This window comes from Podarcis bocagei (genome assembly GCF_964188305.1).
Source record: "Podarcis bocagei genome assembly, chromosome: 4".
Taxonomy (NCBI): Eukaryota; Metazoa; Chordata; class Lepidosauria; order Squamata; family Lacertidae; genus Podarcis; species Podarcis bocagei.
Genome location: NC_138128.1, coordinates 46,966,951 through 46,984,287, shown reverse-complemented (window position 1 = coordinate 46,984,287; position 17,337 = coordinate 46,966,951). Strand labels below are relative to the sequence as shown.

Genomic DNA, 17,337 nt, shown 5'->3' with positions numbered 1-17,337 from the left:
GCTGCCTTCATATTTTCCCCTTCCCCCAACCCCATTGTATGATTCCGCTGTTATTTCTCAACTGTCTCCCTGCATTCCCTTAGTCAGAGCACTCAGATTAGAAGAGTCAAGAGATTGTTGTTTCGGCAAAGGGGGGAGACACCTGAGAGTTACTCAAGAAATCACTGAGTAAGCTGCAACACTCACAAAGCAGGTTTTTTGGTGTGTGCAGAAGTTTTTTTGCTGGTCTCTACTTAGCTACATTCTAGCTAATTAGTAGTACGAATCTCAAAAGTTTACATCTTCCTTCCACAAACAAGCCTATTTTACAAACAGGCATGTTCTCCCATATACACTCCTCTACCCAAAAACAAACAAACAAAACCCATGTAAAATAAATAGAAATCATGCTAGTGTATCTTTTGGATATGACACGACAGGAACGAAACACTTGCACTGGATATTCAAAGTTATTCAAGAAAAAATTAGTGCATATCCATCAGAATTCCTGATAATCTACAAGACCATTGCTAACAATTAATAAAGTCAAACCAAACATAAAGAACACATACTTTCAGGGCTCCTTTACTCAAAACTGCTAATTAAAAAAATAATAATGTCACCAACGCACACCCCCTTGTAAATAAAAGAAAGATGAAGTATGCAGTGGGGGGGACCACTTCAACATGAAAGTTAAACAAGAAAAATCATTTATCTAAAGAAAATAAACTGTTTCCCAATAAAATCACAAAAATATACAAATTAATGAGGTTCAAAATAAATAGAAGAAACTGGAAATCTGCAATACCACTAAGTATTTATATACTCCAACAGGATATCAATTGGCTTATGAAATGTGTACATTTCATTTGTGCTTTTTCAGGGTTTATACAAACAGACAGTGTGGAATACTGTTGGCAGAATACTACAACTTTGGAAGAAATATAATACAATTTGACAAAGATCCCAGAAGACAAATCTATAGAAGCATTGGAATGCAGCAATATATGGAGACAGATTGTAAGGCCTTAAAAAGGCATAGGATAAGTACTGGGAAAATTGTGCAGCATACAAATATTTATTGTAAAGGAAAGCTTGGCTTGAGACAAGATTCCAGGGTTCAGCTAATTCCCTTGGGCTGGTCTGACAGCAGAACAGAGAACTCTGTAGCCTTCCAGATAGAATATATTTTGTACACTATTGGAGCTCTTCCACACACTAAGCTTAAGCAGTATTTTATTGCTCTAAGAAATTAAGAGCTTCAAGTTTCAAGCCTCCAAACATCCTTCAACAGTTTGTGTAAACCTAAGTGTGTCACAGTTTATATCTTGATTTGATGGATTGCAGGTGTGTTGTCCTGTCCAAGTCAGTGAGTTACAGTGAGCAGTAAGTTCTTTAGATAGAAATTTGGATGGTATTCAAAGTAGTACTAAGGAGATTGCTTCATCAATTCAAGCATTTCTGTTTGCCTGATGATCTCCCCCCAACCACATGTTGTTTGGGGGGGGTGTCCCTCAACACACACACACCCCAAGCATTTGGAGAGGAACTATTTTGTTGAATCTAGTCCAATACCACCAGTTATTAACTTGTCCAGGCAGTTAAAACAAGTGACAGTAGACTTCACCTAACTATGCACACCAGATAAACCAAATTTGCTGAGAGTCCCTTGCAAAACTATAGTCTCTCAGATTGTCATAACACACCCTACCCTCTCACTGTGAGATGTACCAAAGGAGAGAAAATGGCCAAGATTTCAGTAACAAGCTACAGTGGTGCCTTGCAAGACGAAATTAATTCATTCCGCAAGTTTTTTCTTCTTGCGAGTTTTTCGTCTTGCGAAGCACGGTTTCCCATAGGATTGCATTGAAAATCAATTAATGCGTTCCTATGGAAACCGCTTGCCAGGCTGGCGGTGCGGAGAAGGGCTTTTCTCCCCACCGCAAGCCTTCAGGACAGGTACGGGAACAGAGGGGAAGGGGCGCAGTGCTTCTCCTCTGTTCCCGGGGCTTGCGGTGGGAGGAGGGTTTTTCCTCCCCACCGCCAACATTCAGAACAGCATTCTGAATGTTGGCGGTGGGAAGGAAAACCCTCCTCCCACCGCAAGTCTTCAGGACAGCCATCCAAAGGCTGGCGTGGGGAGAAGGGCTTTCCGCCCCACCGCCAGCCTTCGGAGGAGCCTTCCGAAGGCTGGCGCAGGGAGAAGGGCTCTCCGCCCCACCGCCAGCCTTCGGAGGAGCCTTCCGAAGGCTGGCGCGGGGAGAAGGGCTTTCCTCCCCACCGCCAGCCTTCGGAGGAGCCTTCCGAAGGCTGGCGCGGGGAGAAGGGCTTTCCTCCCCACCGCCAGCCTTCGGAGGAGCCTTCCGAAGGCTGGCGCGGGGAGAAGGGCTTTCCGCCCCACCGCCAGCCTTCGGAGGAGCCTTCCGAAGGCTGGCGCGGGGAGAAGGGCTTTCCGCCCCACCGCCAGCCTTCGGAGGAGCCTTCCGAAGGCTGGCGCGGGGAGAAGGGCTTTCCGCCCCACCGCCAGCCTTCGGAGGAGGTCCGAGGACAGTGGGGAAGAAGCGCTGCACTTCCCCGCTGTCCCGGAGATTCCCCTATGGGCTTTCGTCTTGCGAAGGAAGCCCATAGGGAAATTCGTTTTGCGAAGCGCCTCCAAAACGGAAAACCCTTTCGTCTAGCGGGTTTTCCGTCTTGCGAGGCGTTCGTCTTGCGGGGCACCACTGTACTACTCACAGTGACACCACATCTGAGAGCATCAGTACAATCCTGTATGCAGGAGCAAAGAAACGAGAGAAAGGCGGCAAAAACTCAAGAGACAGCTGCCACCACTTCCCAGTTCATCCCAACATTTACACAAGAATGACCCGAATTCCTGCATTCCTTATATCATTATCTTCAGGGCTTGAGGCTTTTTGCGGAAACCTAGTTCTGTAAAAATGTACTCTAGAAGATTATCTGTGCTTCAAGCACTTTACTGAAATGCTGGTGTTAGCAGCACTGTCAAAGCAGCTACACAGGCACTTCTGCAGAAAGAATTTCAGCCTCCAGCATTGTGACAAGGTAAAGAGGACAATCACTTGAGGCATAGGTGGGAAAGGGTTAGAGGAAGACTATGTGGATGTAGAATAGCCTTGTGCACAAGCAAAATGAAATACACTTCTGGGGGACCCATTTCTTTGCAGGACAATGCCATTGCTAACTTGATTCAAGTGTGCATTTTAAGAAGCAACTGACTCACAAAACTACGGGCAGAGATTACAGTTGGTTAGGAGCCCAATTCAATGGCATATAATCAAGTCCATAGAAAGAAAAAAACAAACGAGTCTGCAAATCACCAGGGAAAGGGAACATGTGGCCTTCAAGATGTTGTTAAATGTTCATCAGCCCCAGTCACCATTGTAAATGATGGGAGTCTAACAACACCTGAATCCCACTGGTGTTGCAGACTATCCATGTGGCTGCTCATAATAAAAGACCTCAGTTGGAATAAGCCCAGGAGTGGGGAGAAGCTATATGAGGCTCATCATGTGCACATTCCAGGAGAAGGTAAGAAGAGAACCACAGTAGAAAAATGATAGGAGAAGGGGATGCAGTTCCGTGTGCCAGAATAAACAAACACCTATTTACCAGTTACTAAAGTTGTCCAAGTAGGATGTGGTGTTTTGAAGAACCCAGAAAGTGCTTTATCCCAGAGAGCAGGCATTCCTGAAAGCAGAGCATCAAGCAAACAGTTTTTAATCTATAAATTGGATTTCATCAGAAGAATTAAGTGGCTCGTTCATTTAAACGAGGTCAAAATTATTTCAGACCTTTGCTCAAAAGACAAAAACTTTTTTTCAAAGAATTTGAAGCTCATTATATCACAGCAGACCAAGGCACAGAGCAAACTATTTCACAGTGTTGTGAGTATCCTGCCAACTGGACATCAGAGCTAACAGAATAAAGCAATTATTATAGTCAAGTGCAACCACTCAGACTAGCTACTGTTCCTGTGTTCTTCAGTTCAATCAAGCCATGCCTGACACCAGAGAACTCTTCAGATAAAAAACAAACAAATCTCCTTCATATGTTGACTGAGTATGTGAGGGAAATGTGATCATGTCCTCAAATCTTGATGTGCCGGCTAACTACGCCCCACTGGCACCCACATATAAGCATTAGACGGAAAGGGTTCTAGACGTCTATAGCTTTAGGTGTATAATTCTCTTCTGAACAAATGTTCCAGGGGATAAATCAAAATACCCAGTCATGAGGAAGACTGCATATATATGGACAGCTTTCAGATTAATGCTGTATACATGACCATTGCACGGTGTGGCCATTAAGTGAATTGGAATTAGGTTTATTTTGTCTGCACAACCCTCAGGTAACTAGCATATGGCATAACAATGCTAAATGCCCATGGAGTATTATCTGCAAGTCACCACCACCTCTCTGTCTTATTTCACACAAGAGCCACTGTGTGACAACTACTTGAAATTACATGGCATGTTGTTTCAAACCCTCCATGTGGTGGGTTCTTCATGTTCAGTGGTGTACTATGTAGTTAACTGTAACCTACAGCAGTGTTTTATAGCAGCATGCAGACAAACCATGTGGTCAGTGCACAAATGCAGCTCACCACATGGCAGGCACAAGTTTAGAGCATTCTCCATGCAGGTGAGGTGGCACCCAATCGTACCTCAGCACATTCTCCAATGCAATGACAGCAAAAGCAGAACACTTAATGCTCAGAGATCACATGGAGCCAAAGTTACTAAAGTAGAGCAAAACCGTTATCTAGGTGACATTCGGGCAGACCCAATGACAATACATTTGTTTCCCTGGATTCCCCAATAAAGGTTCTGTCAACTTGCAATAGCCAAGTCCTGACTGAATGATGTAGTCAAGATCTTTATTGCATGGAAGTGAAGAGCTCATCAGGTACATTATCACACATTTCCTGCCAATTAAAATATCAAGAGCTCCCTCTAGTGTTAGGCTGTGGCAAAGATTGGTGAGGGCATGGGAGAGGACGGGAAACAGGTAAACTCTTGCCACTTTCTCCATTCACCTGAAAGGGTCAAATAACTATATTTTTATCTGGATGCAATTCATAGATACCTAGGCATGAAGGTGCATTTAAAAAGAAAACTAGATAGGAAAAACAGAAAACATTAATGAATAATGTCAAACCCATTAAGAACTACTAACCACGTTGCACGCTTGCAACTACTGTGAGCCATTACTTACCAGGAATTAACAGCTTCTCAGTGCATGGTCCTGAATCACTCGCATTTGTCTCCAACCTCCCTGGTGCCGGGAGCAACAAGCCATGAGCCTTGATTTATTGTGACGTGCAAATCTTGGCTTACTTTCATGGTTTATTTGCTTGGGAGAAACCAAACCTCAAGTGCTAGTTCACATGTCCAAGGCTTCTGGTTATTGCTCCTGAGTGGGGTGCAGCAAAATGGGAGCGATTCAGCAGCAATCACCAGCACATTGCTTGTTCTTGGTGGGGCATAAAACATGGCTTCCTATGACATGTAAAGGAGTCCGTTCGTGCAAAGACACGTTTTGCATACTCAGGGTACCCAGCACTTCAGTTCTGCACTACCAGCTCCTTCCCCAAATCATGACCTGTGCCACTTGGCACACTTCTCCAATAATCCTCAGGGTTACCTTTGGGACTTGGGAAAACAAATCTGCGAAGTGAATTGTACATTTTACTACTTCCATCTTCATTTGTTCAGCCTGAGCTCCAGCCATACTTTTTGATTAGTGCTTACCTATTCTAATGGGTCTGAGCTTTTTGGCTGGGCAGTTAAATAGCAGGTAGAAGAGTGATTCTCTGCAAATCCTAGGCCTCCTTGAGATAGCGAGCTTGGAAAAGGAGGAGGAGGTGCTACCTCCCTTGCTCCATCAGTTTATATGCTGTCTGGGCCAATGACACCACTCTTGTATTTGAAGACATAACAGTTATCAAGAACAAATTCTCTCTTTAGTAAGGCTTGGCAACACACAGGTACAAGGTCTCCAATTCACAACAAAGAGTACAAAATTAATTCAGACATTTAAAATATTGTCAAAAACCTCACCTCAAAATAAATTTCGTGTAAAAGCTGCATCTAATTTCACATTAGAACATGAAGATTGAATGGCTGCTACCAGCTACTAAATTGCTGACTACACTTGACAAAAGAAACAGAAACAGTGAAAGCAGGGTTCTTTCCAAGGTCACTTTCTCAATTAATGCAAATAACATATTCCCCCCGCAGATGTACCTGTAAAAGCCAGTGAAACAGTTGCTCTAAAATATAACATGAGAAGTACAATTTTTAAATAAGATAAATAATATTTCTAGAGCCAGGAAGAAGATCACTTGCCAGAAAGCAGAGGACAACTGCTATGTAGATGTTGACACCAAGGAACAGAGTTTCATAATGCTGTACAAAATAAGAGGCATATTTGAACTGAGAACAACTTCCTATACCTTGACATGGGCTGGTGACCTTTAATTCACATGGCCTGGCCCTCATTTTTTTCTGTACTACAAAATGTTCAGGGAGAGATGTTGCCATCCAACTTCTAGGCCGGGGTGCGGAACTTGGGGGTCTCCAGATGTTACTGGACTACAGCTCCTATTATCCCTGACCATTGAGCTTTCTGACTGGGGCTGATGGGGAAGTCTCCCCTACCCAAACAACATCTGGATGACCATAGGTTTTCTACCCCTGGGCTAGGCTATGGAAGATTGCCTTTACCCTGCAAGCTTTTTATGCTTTATTCTAGGCCTAATTAATAATTACATGAATTTAAGATAAGCACTGAACCCTTTTAAGAAAACTAGAAAAGCCAATCATGATAAGCCAGGAAAGTTAATTTGGGTCAGCACCAATGTGGTTGTAGAATCCAACATGTGTTATAGGGAATAAAACATTTTGCAAGACAAAGAGCTGCTGCTTGAAATGCAGAAACAAGAGCAACTGAGAATCCCATTCTTGATCAAGAACATTCTACATTTCCCATCTGTTGAAGTGTGCTGGCTATAATGACATCATTTCATTCAAAAATTTGAGTTTACCTTTGTTCTACTGCTTTGGCAGGAAGCATAACACTTTGTGGGTTCTTTGTCTCAGAGGCCTGTCTGCCCTTCCTTAAAGCTGGCTGTAAAGAGCAGCATGAATAAAACAACTACTTTTAAAAAGATGTATGCTAATAAATTAAAAGGTCCAAAGTTTCTAATTATACTGAATGTCATAACTGGAGATGCCTCTTCACTTAGGCTCTTCATAAAGAACTGATAGGTTTAATGGGGATTTGGGGTGGGGTAAACTAAATTTCCTCCTTACCATTCCTCTTTTTATGAGCAACCGTGAAACAAAGCAAGTATTCGCCTTACGCAGACTAAATTGCTTCCCCCAAAATAGAATGAAATATTTGTCTTCGTAAACTCATCCAGGGAGGTATCGGAGGGGTAAAGGGGGGGAGGGGGACATACCTCTCCCCAGAGCATTTCCATAAGGAGAACAGTGGGGAATTCACATTAAGCTCATCCCAGCATGCACAAAACTACTTCTGCGTCCAAGAATCGGAGGCATCCCTATCACCCAGGATTCTGGCAAAGCAGAAATAATGGGGGTAGAGCAGAAGAAGGGGGGAAATCGAGTAACAGAGTCTGGAAGTTAGCTCAGAGACTGTTGTGCAGAACAGGCCCATTCAGCAACAAATTAATATTGTTTTCACAGTCATATTTCTTATAAGCAAGAAGAACAGACAAAAGGCAACCCAGAGTCACAATGATGTCAAGGCAGGTTGTTCAAATTCAGAGAACCCCTAAAGGAACAGTCCTCCCATAGTAAATATCAGTGTCCTGAGGTGTGGGAGCTGAGAATGTCCTGAAGGCATTCCTGGTCCATCTTCCATGCCCAAACAGCTGTCCCATAGAGCTTATTTAAAACAGTAGGTTAAAAAGGTGGCTCCTAAAAGGGAGAACCAGTAGAATAATAGGAAAGCTTTCAGATGTGCCTCTCCAATACCTTCACTGAAACAGACACCATCATGGCCACACATACCATCAAATATAGGTTGATTTTATATGGAAAAGCTTTTGCCAAACCTAAAACAGGACAGCATCCACAGTGAAGTGCATCTTGCAGGAAGAAAACTTTGGGACGATTTACTTTGGCTCTCAAGCATAGCAGCATAACAGCAGCATCACATAAAAGGTTTGAAGTCACTGGTGGACTAACATCTCTTACATTCTATCCTGCTTATATTATGTCATCTCAAAATAAGGAGCACATTGACTATGATGGCGCCCCATACTCTGAAAACATAAACAAGTTAAAGTACGTACTCAGCCCAGGGGAGGTGGTAGGGATTGCTATCATTACTCCCCCATAATAAATAAAAACTCTATGTAATTCTCCGGAGGAAATTATTACCTCTGAAAAATCAATCATCTTCATATGGCACGCACATCATTTTATGACATTTATGAACTCTAAAACATGGCCTTTGGGGGGGGGATTTACATTCACAACCCCAAAATACCTCCTTCCTTAAAGGTTAGACAAGGGAGAATACCACCTTTTTCCCAGTCTCCCAATTGAGATATGCCAGAAATTCTTTAAGTTTCATTCATTCTTTGTTCTTTAGAAAACAAATACATTCTAGTACCAGTCTCTCATTTCAACAAGGGGAAAACAGAACAATATGGGGAAAATGGGAACACTGGAGCAAATTCAAGAACAATACAAAAGAACTTAACTGGGGAGGTCCTGCAACACTTAAAACTGCAAAATACTTCTTTTTTTAAAAAAAACAAAAACCATGATCTCTCTTTTGAAAAAATAAAACGCAGCTTTAGGTTTAAACTGTTGCATACATTAGAAGGATCATCAATACAGCTGGAAAAATAAACGTGATTCTACTCCACTAGGAAAAATTTTGCCATTCACCCCAGAAGGGTGGCTCACCGTTCCCAAGTTTTGCTTCGGTGTTGGTTGCTTTTCCCTCTCTGCATCCACCTCTCACTCTGAGCTCCTTGTTCTTGCTTCTTTTTCTGCCCTCAGGATCAGCATAAAGTCTTTGGTCTCAGAGCATTGGATGCAGCACAGCTTAATAAGCACATACTAATGGTGTTTGCAGTCAGGTAGAAGGCAAGGGGAAGGAATGAGGCCTGGTCCTGATGAAGATAAGGGTTGGGATGGAGGGCAGAGGAAGAGGAAGATGCTATGTGTCAGCTCCTAGATGGCGCCTTCACTGTGCATACTGTGGTTGGACTTGTTGTGAGTTACACAGTTCTGTTCGTTCAGAAGATTTGCCGTCTCATCCGGCAAACCATCATGCAGTTCTGTAAGAGTCAGTTCTATTTTAGTGGTTTCACTGTCCGAGGACTGAGGTGTTTTATCCATCCGGGATGCCATTAGGGCATTTTGGTACTGCTGCCTTGAGATCTATGCCAAGCACATGAAAGATACAAAGTCCATAATTAAATTAATATTTGTTGATATGGAGAACAACTTTATCTACTGTAATGTTTTCATACATCTTAGCCCAACCCGACTTGTCCTTGTTACTTCAAAATCAAGGCATGCAGACCTGCAACATTTCCAGTGTAGCAACAGCAAATTGTTTCATGGTGCATAAGAACAGTAAAGATATTTTTGACAGGATGCATTTTCTAAAAGGCTCCAAGTAATCCAGTGCCCCTAGTTCGTAGTGCTTACTATGCAGTTTTTAAGAGACTCATCTTCATTTTAGCCAGGGTCTCCAGTAAGTGGCACAGAAGTATTCGGAAAGCAGAAGTGAGCAATAATTCTCATATAAACAGAGCTCAAAGTTTATCACTCTAAATTAAATCAATGAGTTGCATCTGAATCTTTATACTATATGACAAATTACCACCTGAAATGACCTCATTTACAAAAATGCCCATTTCACACATAATGCTCAGCCTAACAAAAATTAAGTGAATAAAAGTTGTGGCTATTTAACTCCTCACCTGGTCCTGCTGCTGTTGCCAGGAGGCTTGTCTCATTCGAGACAAAACATGAGCTGTAGGCAAGATTTGTGGCTTGTTTGCAGGAGACAAGCCATGAGCATGGGATCAGACATAGTACTAAACCAAACCAAGGCTTGGCTCTGGTTGGCATGGCAGCAAAAGGACCAGTACAAGAGCAAAGTGGACACAAATTTTAATGTGAGTTAGCCAGACAGTTGTGTGATCACACTTAGTGTTATGTGTGCACCAGGGCTAAGGCAAACCACGGTTAAGTGCGAGGAAAACAACAAGTTCTTATTAACTTATTGAATTTGGATGCTGGGGATGGCAAGGTAAAGACAGCAAGGAGATTCTTTATCCTATCAATTTCTTGAGTAATACAATTTTTTAAAACTGGTGAATTTGGTCAATTTAGTATATACTGTGGACAGCAGACTTTAAAAAGGTGAATAACCATTCTAGAGCTATTTTCTGCATTATATATGTGTTTTAAACATTTTAAAATGCTACTATTGTTAGTACAGTGGTACCTCGGGTTACATACGCTTCAGGTTCCATACGCTTCAGGTTACAGACTCCGCTAACCCAGAAATAGTACCTCGGGTTAAGAACTTTGCTTCAGGATGAGAACAGAAATCGTCCTGCGGCGGCAGTGGGAGACCCCATTAGCTAAAGTGGTGCTTCAGGTTAAGAACAGTTTCAGGTTAAGAACGGACCTCCGGAACGAATTAAGTACTTAACCCGAGGTACCACTGTATTAAGCTATTATTATTATTAAGCTATTATTATTATTATTATTATTATTATTATTATTATTATTATTATGTAAGAATGGCTAGGGAAACCCAAGCAGATGGGCAGGGTATAAATAATAAATTAGTAGTAGTAGTAGTAGTAGACACATTTCACATTCCTTTGCATGGATGTGATCTGCAAAATTCTACCGTATTTACTCGAGTCTAATGTGCCATCGAATCTAATGCACATCTCAATTTTCAAAACCTTGAAACCAAAAAAAGTATTTGCTGGCGAATGTAAATGTGCCATCAAATCTAATATACACCTTAATTTTTGCAACATAACTTGGCCAAAAAAGGTGAGCATTAGATTCAAGTAAATACGGTAATTGCTGAGAATAGATTCCTTGGGGAGCTTTCATTAAACAAATGCATACAAGCAATCTAAATTATACTGCAGTACAAAAACACCTATTTATGGAACCCCCTTTTTCAGTGGTCCCTCCCCTCACCCCATTTGTGGAATGCTCTCTTGAGGGAAGTTTGCTTACTACCAATGTTGTCAGTTTTTCAGCACTAGGCAAACCATTTGGTCCTTGAGATGGTTTGGTTTATTCACTATTATAGTTTTGGTGCTTGGGTGGGGAAGGATATTATCCTTGTTATTTTATTACTGAGTATGAACACTATTAGTATTTTTTTATGATTTGATATTTGTTGCATTTTTGTATTTTACCTATTTTCTTAGTTGCTTTGAGACATTTTTGTTGCAAAGAGCAACAAATTGAATAAATACATACAGGTTCTGCACAATGTATTCCCAGGAAATCATTAGGAGAGTGTTTGCATAATGAGCTGATGATTTCCATTATTTCCTATGGGAACATTTCTATACTGTGATCCCTCTCCTCCTCCTGCCATGAAATGGCTGCAACCAAACAGCAAAAGATAGACAAAGAAAAAAGTTATTTGTCCAATCTCTCCTGCTGTCTGATTTGTCCTTTCCCTCCCTGTGATTTCCCTCCCCACTCCTACTCCCCATTATTTCTGTCCAAAAATGGCTGCTGCTGACCAGCAAAGGGGAAGTGGGCAAACTGACTGTTAGGATATCTGAATCTGCACTGTGTATAGTGAGGTTTGGGTATAAAACATTGTGTTCAGATTAAGTGATTTTTTGCTGAATGAGTGAGCAGATAGTGGGACCTGCGTCTACACATTGCTGAACATTTTTGAGAGAGGGCCACAATCCATAAATACTAGATACTGAGATGAATACAGAGTTTCTCTTTTACTTGGGGGATAAGAACAAGCTGGAGCAGCACAATATCCAAGAATCTATGTACAGTGGTGCCCTGCAAGACGAATGCCTCGCAAGACGGAAAACCCGCTAGACGAAAGGGTTTTCCGTTTTTGAGCTGCTTCGCAAGACGATTTTCCCTATGGGCTTGCTTTGCAAGACGAAAACGTCTTGCAAGTGTTCCGATTTTTTTCCGCTATTTCCCCCCTTTTTCTAAGCCGCTAAGCCGCTAATAGCCTTTTAGCCACTAATCCGCTAATCCTTTAATAGCCGCTAAGCCTTTAATAGCCGCTAAACCGCTAATAGCGCTAATCCGCTAAGCCACTAATAGGGTTGCTTCGCAAGACGAAAAAACCGCTAGACAAAGAGACTCACGGAACGGATTAATTTCGTCTTGCGAGGCACCACTGTATTTGAAAGAGCCTTAAGTTGTATTCCGGAAGGCTACTTCCAATCCGCCTGGTTGTAAATAGGCATTTGCTCCATTAGCATGTTCTGGAGAAATGAGAAGTGAACAGATGTCCTTATTCATTTGTGTAATATTCCCTAGGCTATGCAGCACTACCTCTCTCAACTTTAATATGCATGTTTGTTGGCTTCCATCTGTCTCGAGCGATAATGGAGTGGGGGCCTCTGGGGGTGGTCAAACTGCTGGATTAGCAGCACCAGAGTGATCTCCTGGGGGCCTGGGCAGTGTGTATGGAGGTCCTGGGCTTCCTAGATGACAAGACCCCCTCTCGTGAAGGCAAAGTAACTGATGCTACATCTCAGAATATGAATGGGACATGCATTTAGATGGGTGCCATTAGAACATACAAAATTGAAGGCTATCAATTCATTCAAGATCTCAAATTCATAACTGCCCAAAGTCAATTAACAATGTATTATATAATTTAAAAGCACATGTGAAACATCAGAAGCCCAAAAAAATCAACAGCTGCTGAACTTTAGAATGGAAATACATATTAAGAAGCATACATATTAATTCCCAATTGTGTGATGAATGTGGGCAGGGAGCATGTGACTGCTGATCCTTCTTTATAACAGCATCCACATGTCATTCATGAGCAAATACAGTTAAGGAATATGCCTTGGGTTGGGTGCAGAATAGATCCTCCCTGGGAGAGGTGGAATACGGTACCTCACAATGAAGGGGGAAAAAGAAGAGTTTCAGCAGTCCAAAACAGCTCCTTCCAAATTCTGAATGCTTTATCAAAGTAGCATTAGGACCAGTTGGCAACTATTGGCTATGGGCAGCCAACCAACCAAAAATATATTTTGCTGGTAGAAGATAGCTACCCATTCCCCCTTTTCCTACCTTGACATACTGAATGTCTGAGATAGCTCTCACTGAGTAGTCTGGAACATAAACTTGAAGAAATGAGTTCAACTGGTTGTTGCTATTTCCTATCGTTGGTGTCACCGCATCAATGCGATCCCCTCTGTTAAGAGAGTCTGAATGATTCAAGCCACAAGGACGAGGTGGTGACTTGTTTTCAGCTGGGGAAAAAGGAAAGGAAAAGATGCTTCAGAAAAAAATCATATCTTAAGAGACTCACATCTGTTCATGCAGATCCATGTTACATTTTTCCAATTGAAACAGCTTTTTGCTAGAGCTATAATACTGCAGTGTACACTTTCAATCAGATCTCACTACTAAAATCCCAACTCTGAGGTTTCTTATCTTCATCTGTCTAGCTTCAGACCCATTACAGGTGACTTTGTATATAAAGGCCAATTGAGACATAGCAATTCTGTTCTGGTACCTATAATAAGTAGCGTATCCTGATTTACAATCAAGAATCAAAGAGATTGTGGCAACAGGGCCAAAGACCAAGAAGAAGTCAATTTAAGAGGATAATATTAAAGTCTGACCAGATAAAAAAATAGTTTTCACTTTACAATTTAATTCTAGCCAGTTGCAAATTACAGTGGTGCCCCGCAAGACGGATGCCTCGCAAGACGAAAAACTCGCTAGACGAAAGGGTTTTCCGTTTTTGCGTTGCTTCGCTAGACGAATTTCCCTATGGGCTTGCTTCGCAAGATGAAAACGTCTTGCGCTTTTTTAAAAAAGCTGCTCGAAGAGGTGCAGTTGCGACGGGCCGTGCTTCGCAAGACGAAAAACATCGCAAGACGAAAAGACTCGTGGAACGAATTCTTTTCGTCTTGCGAGGCACCACTGTAATAGCATACTACAAAAGACTCATAACACATTGTATTTAATACCACTTCTCAAACCTTTCTCTTTAGCCAGTTATGACCATTCCCTGACATTTCCCATCTTATGTTTTGAAAATACATGAAGGTGTTTAGTAAACAGGCACAGTTACACATTTTTGTACAGTGGAATAGATTTGAAGCTTTGCAGATACCAGTTTCTTCTGCTATGTTCAAACATCTTAAACATCTGAATATTCCCATGTTACAACAAACCTGTGGACATTTTAACTATTTCCCTATACACATTTTAAGAATATGAGATCAGAAGTGTAACACTGAACAGTTTCTACAAACCTATACGGTCACACAAAGATGATTTCAAGGCACCATTGTGCAATATTGTGAACAGGCAGCAAACAAGGTGGTGGTGGGTATTCCAGGAATTTTTTAACACACAAACAAAGCACAGTACGAAAGACTGCTATTGTGCTGGCCATGCAGGGAGACTGCTTTTTTTTTTTTTTAAGAACAAGGAGTCCGAGTTGTAATGTTTCTAGGCCCAACAGAAGGCACCAATAATATTTATGAAAGAAGCCAAAACTAGAAACAACCAATTCAGATGTTCAAAATACTGAACATCACTGAGCTATCAAGCAAAAGCTCCTCCTGTAACCTTTTCCTCACTAAGGTCCCATCTAGCCTGTGCATTACAGTATCAATCAGAACAATTGTGTTTATTTGCAGAATAGCCAGTTCATGTAACAATGCAAATAAACAACTGGCTGCAGCAAGGAATGCATATATGATAAAAGGAGGTGAAGAAGGCAAGGAGAAATATCCAGGCTCTATCACATTTATGCCACAATAGCTCAGTGTCTTAAAATACCATTATGTGGGGATCCTTCATTTCCCTACAACAGCATGCAATAATACAAATTAAGTACATTTATTTCTGCCACCAATAATATAGACAATTCCCTTCTCCCACTTTGATACCCTATGCTGATCAGATAAATGTTAATTAATGGAAACAATTCAAGCTGATCATGGGGTATTTAATTCGGATAATGGGCCTTCTAAACCTACTTGGTTTCACTTGCATGGAATGAACATGGTTTCCTGAAAAATAACAGCTGGTCCACAAATCTAGGTATTGGCACCCAAAAGCAAGGGCTGATTAGAAGTAATTTAGAGCAGGGGTTGCCAAACAGTGATCTGAGGACCACCAGTGATCCACAAGCTACATTCAGGTGGTTCACAGTGGTGTGTCTGATAAAATACAATAAAAAACCATAAGATGTCTGGTGCAGCACATATCAATTGCTACAATAGGCAGAAAAGTTAGTCAGTGGCCTGCCAAGACAATCAGCAACTTTCAAGTAGTCAGTGAGAAAAGTAAGTTTGGGAACCACTAGCTTGAGCACCTTCAACTACAGTATTTCAGCACTGAGGTCAATACTTATTCCACTTCATGACTGACTGCCTCAAACATGCTTTATGTTTAAGCATGCTAATCTACTAAAAGACAGCAAGACTTGAAAAGCTAATACGTTGCAGCTGAAAATGTGTCTAATTTTAATTTCAAGGCAGTATACTAAACACAGGTGTGGAGGTACTAAATCCTCAAATGACTGCAAGACAAACAGCAGGCAATTAAAACCTGTAGTGAGAATCTCCTTGTAATTTGTAAAGCAAAAAATCAGGAGGTAAGAAGTCAGGAAGTATATTTGAAAAATAAGCAAAACAAACACACATTTTTCCTCCTGCTGATTAATTACAAAAAGAAAATTGTCAATATTAGGGGGAAATAGGTTCCTCCAGAGAATAAACTATACAGAAGCTTTAACTGCACTATCAAGGCAGAGCACATGGTTTTAAGAGAATTCTAACTGCAAATTTATCTCAAGAGTCAAATACATCTAACAAATATATAATTCAAAATATTGACTTTCTTAATTGTTATCCTTGTTATCTCATCTTTTTATAAAAAACACACCCAATACCTCAAATCTCCCTGTACACAAATCTAAGGATACATAGCAATGAGAATTTTACTTACAAACATTGTGCAATTTAAATCTGTTCTGCTGTAACTTAAACCCATTAATTTCTTTATCCTTCACTCAGTCCTGGTTACAGTTGTACTTCTCCCCCTTCTTCATGACTATGTTTTAGCTATTGGGCAATTGCTATCACCTGTGTTGCTTTCTAGGCAACACACCCATCTCCCATTAGAAGCATGACAGAATGAATACAGAGTTAGTGTAGAATGGGGGGGGGGGAATCTAAAACAAATGACAATATTGTAAATATAAAAATCAGTTGTTTTCAAATCTAAGGTTGATGCCTAGTGTCAAATTTGAGGAAGCTTTGAGCAAAGAAAGATAGTAGCTGGAACTGCCAACATTTCACTTGCTGCTTCTCTGTCCTTGCTGCTGCCTATGCCTGCATCTTACCCTGACCCCCAATCATATTTACCAGACCAGGCAATGCACTGGGGGCAGCAGGCCTCTGGCAGATCAGCTTCTGGGATAGTAAAAATGGCAGTTGCTGCTGCAGCATCTATAGGCCCCAGCATTTGTCTCAGCATTCAGAGTGGTGCTGCTGGGTTTGCTACAATGTCTCTATCATGTCCTTAGCCAACAACTAAAGTTTTAAAGGTGAAAGAATTTGAATAAAATTCTTCATCTACATATTATTAAATACCAATAAGTATGAAGTTGTATCCCAAAGGTTACAAAGGTGGAGCAAGATGAAAGCAGATCAAGCAACCAATTTCCCCCTTGGTCTTCTCTCCCCCTACAACCCCCTGGACCCCCTAAAACCCACCTCAGAGGGCAACTGTTTCTATTGAAAAATATTCTTTTAGGTGATGTGAAAGAAAACTGCTGAAAATTCCCCTCAGCCAGACATAGTATTGAAGAAACAAAGCCAGCACTTTGCTGCTCATGTTCAAACCACTGACCGTAGCACAAAGATGGCATAAAAGTGGCATATAGGCAGGACTATAACATTTAGACAGATTAAATTAACAATATTTAATTAAAAGGTGTCATTAATTGAACAAGTTATTTTTTTTAAAAAAGACTGCTGAACATATTTACTAGACGAACTTACAAAATCTATAGGTAGAAGGCACAATCTTTTTTAAAAAAACCCTATTCCCCCTTTTCCTC

General features: G+C 41.2%; 2 protein-coding genes and 1 long non-coding RNA gene across 8 annotated transcripts in view; 2 read left to right on the top strand and 1 right to left on the bottom strand.

Moving 5' to 3' along the window:
* The window catches only part of NT5C2 (5'-nucleotidase, cytosolic II), a 105,193-nt gene that overhangs the window by 87,106 nt on the left and 750 nt on the right, over positions 1–17,337 (top strand). For 2 of the 5 annotated variants that reach the window (XR_014007471.1, XM_081191263.1), the window contains one exon: positions 863–1,195. The exons of the other annotated variants lie outside the window; for them this stretch is intronic. The gene's annotated coding sequence lies outside the window, so the exon portion shown is untranslated. Of the gene's footprint in view, positions 1–862; positions 1,196–17,337 lie in introns of those variants that run through there. 5 annotated transcript variants of the gene reach the window in all.
* The window catches only part of CNNM2 (cyclin and CBS domain divalent metal cation transport mediator 2), a 129,349-nt gene continuing 116,864 nt past the window's right edge, over positions 4,853–17,337 (bottom strand). For both annotated transcript variants that reach the window (XM_081191250.1, XM_081191249.1), the window contains 2 exons: positions 13,320–13,501; positions 4,853–9,419 (listed from right to left, as the gene is read on the bottom strand). In XM_081191250.1, coding sequence (XP_081047376.1) covers positions 9,210–9,419; positions 13,320–13,501 — 392 coding nt within the window. In that variant the 3' untranslated portion in view covers positions 4,853–9,209. The remainder of the gene's footprint in view (positions 9,420–13,319; positions 13,502–17,337) is intronic.
* On the top strand, positions 13,510–17,306 carry LOC308585556. The gene is made up of 2 exons (XR_014007483.1): positions 13,510–13,919; positions 14,175–17,306. It is a non-coding gene; the product is annotated as an uncharacterized lncRNA (long non-coding RNA).